The 8,989-nt window shown below is 39.3% G+C and overlaps 1 protein-coding gene across 1 annotated transcript; it reads right to left on the reverse strand.

Annotated features, from left to right (window-relative positions):
- Nucleotides 1–107: 107 nt before the first annotated feature.
- Nucleotides 108–3,484, reverse strand: LOC133526416 (collagenase-like). Its single transcript, XM_061863045.1, has 5 exons — nt 3,178–3,484; nt 2,058–2,325; nt 1,577–1,669; nt 1,042–1,220; nt 108–432 (listed from the first exon to the last, which is right to left on the reverse strand). The coding sequence occupies exons 1-5, from the start codon at nt 3,367–3,369 to the stop codon at nt 328–330; spliced, it is 837 nt and encodes a 278-aa protein (XP_061719029.1). The 5' UTR covers nt 3,370–3,484; the 3' UTR covers nt 108–327.
- Nucleotides 3,485–8,989: the final 5,505 nt, after the last annotated feature.

An 8,989-nucleotide genomic window follows, 5' to 3' on the forward strand; every position in this document is an offset into this window, starting at 1 on the left:
GCAGTAGCAAGGTGCATGTTGCTCTTTGGAGTTACGATTTCATGTACAGATTTACATCATGCAGAAATATTAAAAAAGTTGGAAAAGTTCTAGGAAATTTCAAGAAATTTTCATAGGAAATTAAGAAACCTTTCATTTTGGAAACGTACAATTTCGATTCGTATACAACAATATGATAAATTTCCAAAAATTTTAACACACACTCCTTATTTGGATCTCTTTAAGTCGCCAAAAAGATTGTGTGAGAGATCTTAGATCACTTAAAACTATATTTGCAGATCTTTGAAATTCCTAAAAGTTTTGAGAGTCGGCTTTTTTGGCAATAATTTAGAGACGATCATTGATCCAGGCAGCAAAACAGGTGACTCGCGAGAAGCCAGTCGGGTTGTTGCGGGTGCAGTCGCCCGCGTGCCCGAAGGACGTCACGCCGATCTATAAAACAATATATTTACATGTTTGAACATTTACTGAAGTCAAGATTAGAATACTAAGGATCAAAAACGTTCTGGAAAACGAACATCTCTCCGGTGGACAATATTAAAATTAACGTCTGTACATTTTACTTCGGCTTTAATAATATAGATTTTATAATATAAGACCTATATTATAAGACCAATAAGGATTCGGCTAGAAAATTAGGATTCAAAGTCTATTTATTTTATTATTTCCACAGGAAAGTCACATCTTAACTCATATTACAAAAAAGTGCACTCATTTGCATTATAATAAAAGACCCTAATATGGATAATGGAGGAAAAGTACGTGAAGACAAAAAATAATCAAGCCCAGAAAACTGGATGTTAACGTTTAATCAGTCACTCATTTTATTAAGGAAGTTGATAGTGACATCGTCCGCTTCAGCGCCGATACAGTCCGATAGTTATCCTCATTTATCGACCAGTCTTTTAATTCTTAGGGTCCGCTGTAACGCTGAGATTGATCTAGTGAGTAGATCCGCACCCAATATTATTTAAAAGACGAAAGCCTCCTAGGACTAGGCCACTTTTAAAAAATATGACTAGCTTTTTAAAGAATACATACCAGCTTATTATCCACGACGAGAGGCCCTCCTGAGTCCCCACTACAAGTGCTTCTCCCCCCAGTCGTCGCTACGCAGAGGGTTGAATTCGTGACGGCGGAACCATAAGTCTGACCGCACTCCTCGTTCGTAATCACTTGCACGAACACGTGTGAGAGGAAGCGGTCATGCGGGATGATAGCTGCAATCGTAACAAGCCTATTGAAGATCAAATGGAAAATCATGGTGTGACTTAGGTAGGAGGTAGTCCTGAAGAACTGTGTGTTGTCTGGGAATTCTAGAATCCATACGACATCATTTCCTTATTAATTGGAGAAAACTTACTCAGGAAGACATTTATGGCTTTTATCAGTTTCGTCGTGTAGAACTTTGGGGCTACTGATTTGCATTAAGAGTACAGTTTGTGCGTCTGTTTTACGACCCTAGTAATTTTTGCATAAAGTGTCTTTATAAAGTGACCCATTTTCATCCTCATGGGTGTACAAGACTGTCACAAAATGTTAGGAATGAAGATAAAAATCGCTCGTTTTTACTTACGACTATCACTGGTTCTGCCGAAGCCTATTGCCTGAGCCCATCGGCCGACATAGAGGTTTTCACCAATGGCGATGGGGATGGAATGTATGGCACCTGCAAAATATATTTATTCCTCAATCTAGGTTTAGGACATTTGTAATTCAACTAGCAATGTGCAAGTTGCAGAACATTCTCAGAATTTTCCAAAATTTCTGAAAACTTTCATTAGAAAATTCTCATACAACTTTCCACTTACAAAGTTCTCGTTCAGAGTTCATGTTCTTAACTGTAAATAACTTTACTATTTAATTTAATGTTTACGTTACGTCACACATTAGCATTTCGTATCGTAGGTATCCTTTGATTCGTGATTCAAACTTTATTTTATTCATTATAAAAAAATCGCAATGAAATGTTAAGGCCGTGACTTTTCTGTGGAATGACCCTTGTCCGAAATTCTGGCCTATTTGAACATTTCCAACTATGATGGCAAAACACTTACTGTTGAAATCTACCCAAGCATGCTTAATGATAGCAATATCATTAAGAATCGTGGTAGCGTTATAGTCCTCGTGCAATTCAACATCGCTAGTACTGACTCTTGTCCCTCCAGAAAAGAGAAAGATGGAATCATAGATGACGGTGAAGAGCTTGGCTTGGGAGAAGGTGGTCCGCCAGCAGTGTGCGGCGGTGACTGCTCGGGTGTTGCTGAGTAAAGTGGACCCGCAGACGGATTGGGAATCGTCGATCATTGTGATTAGGATACCGCCCTGAAAAGGAAAAGTGAACCTGTGTCAATTCCAACAAGTATATTCGCCCTGCGTCCCTCCTGATGCACAAGAGCTCCTCATTACACGCTTGCCACGTTGAACCGCGATGGATAACCTTTGCATAAGGAACGACCCGGAGCGAGGCGTCACTCATTGAATTATTTACGGGATTCTCTGGCTATAAATTCCAAACCCAAACTGGTTTCGGCTATTAGAATCCAACCACGCTAACTTTTCGCTGACTTGGCAGTAACAATGTAAATAATATCCCATAGAAGTGCCATAATTTATGTATCACTTGAGAAAGACTGAAAGACCCTTCATGAGAAAATTCTCATGCAATTTTCCACTTAGAAAGTTCCCGTTCGGATTCGATATTATTACTCATGACTAATTCATTTAACATTTTCGTCACTCATTGGCGTCTATTTTAAGTGTCAAGGAAATCGAGACTAAGTGTAAGAAGGTTAGGCAATAAACATGCAGAAATAAAACAGGGAACATTATGACGACCGGTCTGGCCTAGTGGGTAGTGACCCTGCCTATGAAGCCGATGGTCCCGGGTTTAAATCCTGGTAAGGGCGTTTATTTGTGTGATGAGCATGGATATTTGTTCCTGAGTCATGGGTGTTTTCTATGTATTTAAGTATTTATAAATATTTATATATTATATATATCGTTGTCTAAGTACCCTCAACACAAGCCTTATTGAGCTTACTGTGGGACTTAGTCAATTTGTGTAAGAATGTCCTATTATATTTATTATTTATTATTACTTATTTCATGAGAATTTTGGTCCAAAAAAATCTCTTTGGCATATTGCCATGCTAATAAGAAATAGCTCTTACTTACAAAGAACGGATATTGTCCTATCCCAGCCGGTGCTCCCCCTGTAATTCTGACACTTTTGTGCATCTCCAATTCATGGGCTTTAATCCGCTTAGCAGCAGGAATACCCACATGGTTATGATAGTCCAGGTCCACATAAGGTCCCACTGATCCACCAACCAAACCAACCAGCGCACACACCACGACAAGTTCCATCTTCAAAGTACAACTGCCTTACACGTTCTATGTAACGAAAGTCAATTTAATCGCGATATCATGCCAATGAAACTCTTTATTAATAGTACCATTATTTCTGATAACTGATACGGTTATTGTTTTGTACAATAGCTATTAAAGGTGGCATTTAAGTATGGTAAAAATAAACCGTGATAATGGTGTATTTTATTTTACTTGCGCAGAAATGACGCAGGAAGCGTACTTGGGGCGACCAACCGGCCGTCGACCGATCGGGCGCCCCAGGTACCGCTGGTGTGATGTCGTGGAGGCGGACCTGCGTCGGCTGAATGCCAATTCATGGCAGGAAACCGCGCTGGATCGAGACAGGTAGCGTTCTCTCGTTTCGGAGGCCATGGAACCATGATGCCACCGCAGGAGGCCTAGCCAATAGGGCTAAGATGGTCGGCACTTTATCATTTGTCACCATGCCTGTCACGTTCTAACAAGTATGTAATCGTGAAAGTGACGGGCATAGTGACAAGTGATAAAAATGGAACCATGCTGCCACCGCAAGATAAGATAAAGATAGTTTATTTTCCAAGTAGACGTATTACAATGCGCTTATGAACGTCAAATAAAGCTACACCGGCTCTGACCCTACACCTCTGACCCGAGAATATCTAAATCCCTCCTAAATTGTAGGAGGGTATCCCAACATGGGACCGGCAAGAAACTCGGCGAGACAAAACTCTTCAAAACATTACATCTTATAACTAACATGCATTAAAAAAAATATACAATTTAAATTAATATTGAATTAAAAAAAACCAAAATAACAGATGCAGATGCCAATAAAATTGTTTGCGCTACGACAGCTAAACGCTTTCTGTCTATCTATCAATCTTACATATTAGTGCGACAGAGACATCGTTTCGTCCGCTAAGAAGCGTTAACAATTGGCATCTTGTCTACGCACCTGGGCGTACGTTCTAATTAGCCTGTACAATCAGCCAAGAAAGTGGTTTACCACTTTTCGACTCTATTACTTGACAAATAAAGTCGAAAAGAGGTAAACCAATTTCTTGGCTGACTGTACATCGTGAGAACTTAACATGGCCCCAGAGATTAGATAATAATTAGTTATAAAACACCTAAAAGAAATTTAATTGCAGTTTTTACGAGCACTTAACTACTTTAAGACAACATTCGCATCTTGAAAAGTTATGAAAGTAAACCTTGATTTGACCATTTAAAGTTTATAATTGAATAACACACAAAAGTTCTAATATTGGTATATAGTATATTATACAAACATAAAAATATATCTTTATCTGAATAATCATATTTAACTCTATTCTAAGTAATTCGATTTAATTTCGTCACTAAAGTTTTATTTCTATTTTAGGACCAATAAAAATCATATCTATTACTTTTGTCAATGGAGAGTCATAATTAATTGATAATAAGAGAAAACAACATAAGATTAGGTACTTATATCTTGACGACCGTTCTGGCCTAGTGGGTAGTGACACTAGTGACCCTGCCTATGAAGCTGATGGTCCCGGGTTCAAAGCCTGGTAAGCTGGTATCCTGGTAAGTGGTGGCATATATTTGTGTGATGAACACGGATATTTGTTTCTGAGTCATGGGTGTTTTCTATGTATTTAAGTATTTATAATTATATATTATACATATCGTAGTCTAGGTACCTACAACACAAGCCTTATTGAGCTTACTGTGGGACTTAGTCGATTTGTGTAATAATGTCCTATAATATTTATTTATTTATTAACTTCATTTTAATTAAATATCTCATTCCCCACGGCAATATAACTGTTTTTAATCAAAATATTTCCAGCAACAATGCAGTCTGCGGCACTGTCCATGTCCGCAATGCTGATGCAACTGGAATGCTACCTTAACTCCACCTAACCCACCACGAAGCGAAATTAAGCTTTCACGGCGCAAAGCGCCACGGATGTCAAATTGTCGATCGCTATCATTACAGGGGTCTGTCAAAAGGCGGATGCAACTGTCCGGGTCCTAACACACGCCGCCAGACAGGAACATGCTCTTTAATTTGCAAGGATATCTTATGTTTTGCAACGCAATTGCGAGTACATTGCTTGGTAGCAATTTAAAAATAAAATAATAATTAAAATAAAATTGTTTATTTCTAAATATACACATAGGTACAGTGTTTACTAACCTCCACACTCCACACTAGGCATTTTAGGGAACGCTTTTCTTGTGGAGGAGAGATTGACAATATTGAATATTATCTAGAAAACAATAATAGTACTACCTCTGCGTGCGTCCCATGACGCGGGCAAGGACAACATCCGCTAGGTGTACCCCTTACATTTCATTAAAGTGTCAAAAGGGCCTCTACGTGTTGGCTTCGGCTCCGCGCACGCCTCCCAAAGGTCCGGAACACCATTGTTCCGTGATGGGAAAGACATACAAATAGTACTACGATACAACTGCGAAAAATAGGAAATTCGTAACGAGTGGCGATAAATTAAAGCACGACCGTAGGGAGTGTTTTAAATCGATACGTGGTGCAAATTACCTTTTCGCACATGTATCTTACAACGTTTTACAGTAGGTACATACATATGGCCCTTTAAATTTTCGACATAATTACGGAATGTGCTAATTATCGCACTAGTGCGGTAATAGTACATTACGATACAAGTGCGAAAAATAGGAAATTCGAAACGAGTGGCGATAAATTAATAATAAGCATCTGCGAGGGTGATACGGTTAACTTATTATTTTCTAAGAAAATCTTATTTTTCTGATACGCTTACTACAATATTTTTGAAAGAAATATATAATTAATTATTTTCCTAACCAAATTAACTAAGATTCATTTTAGGACACAATAATACCCAACAAAAGCTATCTCAAGAAAAAAAAATTAAGACTGAAGTTTCCATTTCTATGGAGGCCAATTTTCAGCCCACCGTGCGCGCTAAGGCGGTGTTCACATTATCTGCAGATCCGCACGCCGCTCCGATATCGGATCGGACAATGTGAAAACGCTCTGATAGCCGCATGAAGCCGTTCTTTTAAATAACTTTAACAACAGAATTCCATAGGAATACTTGCCCCGCGAATCACATCGGTAATTTATGTCTTTATTCAGCCTGAGGCTATAAAATCGGCCAAGTGCGAGTCGGACTCGCGCCTTGACGGTTTTTTTTTTAATACTACGTGGGTAAGCAGCCTCCGTAGCCTATGTACGTCTGCAACTCCAGAGGAGTTACATGCGCGTTGCCAACCCTAAACCCCCCCCCCCCCCCCCTCGTTGAGCTCTGGCAACCTTACTCACCGGCAGGAACACAACACTATGAGTAGGGTCTAGTGTTATTTGGCTGCTGTTTTCTGTAAGGTGGAGGTACGGTTCCGGTTACATGAGTTTTTTTGGGCTTAGGCAAATAATCCCAAATAATAATCCTAATAATAATTTTCGCAGGCAAATAATCTATCATATTTTCAGATACATTTGCATAATTTTTTTGGTAATTTTTCAAAAATGGCTATAGCGATTTCAATGAAATTTACAATATAGGGTCGTATAAAAACGACAATTCGCTCGACCTATATAGGGTACATTTTTAAAATAATTAGTCTGCCCCAGTTTCCGCGGCAGCCCGGTGGGTATCAAATTATAAAGTAATGATTCGATTTAATTTTCAAACAGGATATGAAGGGCGAAACATCGATCCATCTATTTTTTATTGTTGGTAAGATTCGCTTTTGAGTTTGAAATAATAAATTTAATATTTATAACATACCTATAGGTAAAAAACTTAAGTAAGTCACCTGTACCCCTAGTGTAACTTTGATCGACATCATAACGTGACGAACGCGTTTGCGTAAGGGTCTCCCCAAACTAGTCGACGCCGTTTCGGCAAATCGCGTACGGAAAAAGCTTTATGTCAACGCAATAAGAGCGAATAAGTCGTAAATCGGCTCGGCCCACGCGAAACGACGTCTTTCGACGGGAAAACGGCGTTTTGCCGTAAAGCTGTTCGCATTCGTACGACGCTGTTTGCAGCCTACCGCACACGTTCGCATTCATAAATCTCCTTATACTGCCGTACGGTGCCGGAAAGAGTTGAACGGCTCCGATCACGGCTGAGTACCTACGATAAGGACCGGTCAGAGCTGGCGGAAGCCGTTCAGCGTCTTCGACGGCCGAACATAGCTGACGACGGCCGAACAGAGCCGATGACGGTAAAAATGCTGGTAAGCCTTTTTTTCCATGCCCGTCTACGTAACATATCCATCATCACAGGTTATTATATAATATGTAACAATTACCAAAGAAAATAATCTTACAGGTCTGTTCAATTTCAAACTCAGGTTGTTACTAACAACCAGTCTCCAAAAATGAGATTTACGATTGCCGATCACCCGCTGTCCTACATCTGTTCGTCGGACTCAACAGCTGTACGTGTGCTGTCGGACGTCTCGACGGCAGGACGGAGCACGGGAGAGCCGACCGTCGCTTTACAACTGTTGCGATAGCAAGTCGCAGGCGATCGGGCGTCTCTACGGCCGCAAGGAGGATGAGACTGCTAAACGCAGGTGTCCAACCGCGGAGACGGTCGATCGGCTAAATGCGAATAGTGTGGTGTAAAACACTCGGCGAAAGCCGACTCCGCGTCGACTGGTTTGGGGAGACCCTTAAGTCTCATTTTGTATAGGATTTTGAGTTTCCAAAACGTCCCGCTTGGCGCGCTCTTTCTAAATCCAATACAAAATGAGACTAAACGCAAACGCGTACGTCACGTTTGGAAATCGAATTTATTTACACTATAGTGAGATTTTTCTAACATCACATATTTGACACATGACAGCACCCATATAATGTAAATGTGTATGATCCATTCACATAATTAAAAACAAAACCACGCAATTATAATATGTCTTTCGTTACCATTTAAACTACACTCACTTTTTGAATGTAATTATGCTTATAGTTATTTTTTTCGCAGCGTATATCTGAAGTATTTAACAATAATAAATCACTGCACAAACGTTTACGTCCTAAGGGTCTTTTTTTTTAAAACCAGCGTTGTGGTCAAATCATTTTTTTCGATTCGGGTAACATATTCGTAAGTTAAAGATAATCGATAAAATCGATATATTTATAACCTACAGAAAGTACAAAAATAAGGTATTATAACTAAGAAATCATTAACTTAAACAAATACTTTTAAAAATCCATTATAATAATAGATCTTTACCGTACGATTTGCAAAAAATATGTCGATTTCTGAGCGGATCAAATTTGACGTCAAAATCATTCGTTTGTCAAATGTCAAATGCGCAGTCTGTCGAAGTTTCTCCGCCTTACTGTGCGCATATTCCGTTTCTTTTCGTATTTTTCACCTGGCTTTATTTTTGGATTCTTCTCTTACACATCTGGTTACCTTGGCTCGTATTTTTGGACTTTGACTTTGCTTGTATTTGAATTTAGTTGACTTTGGATCTAAAAATGCCTGATTTTGCTAATACTAAGTAGTCACTAGCAGTATAATTTGCATGTATGACTGCTGTGCAGGTTCCTAATATTGATTTTTTATATAGGTAATCGATTCGATCTCACAAATCGTAACTGTAATCGATACGATTGCTGGATTTG

Source organism: Cydia pomonella, chromosome 16 (genome assembly GCF_033807575.1).
Source record: "Cydia pomonella isolate Wapato2018A chromosome 16, ilCydPomo1, whole genome shotgun sequence".
Taxonomy (NCBI): Eukaryota; Metazoa; Arthropoda; class Insecta; order Lepidoptera; family Tortricidae; genus Cydia; species Cydia pomonella.

Bases quoted from the DNA above. Each gene is read 5' to 3' on its own strand.
- LOC133526416 (XM_061863045.1), bottom strand. From the start codon at position 3,369: ATGGAACTTGTCGTGGTGTGTGCGCTGGTTGGTTTGGTTGGTGGATCA. The intron at 1,670-2,057 runs GTAAGTGTTTTG...TATATTTTGCAG, and splicing joins TGCTTGGGTAGATTTCAACA to GTGCCATACATTCCATCCCC. The intron at 1,221-1,576 runs GTAAGTAAAAAC...TTACGATTGCAG, and splicing joins CGGCAGAACCAGTGATAGTC to CTATCATCCCGCATGACCGC.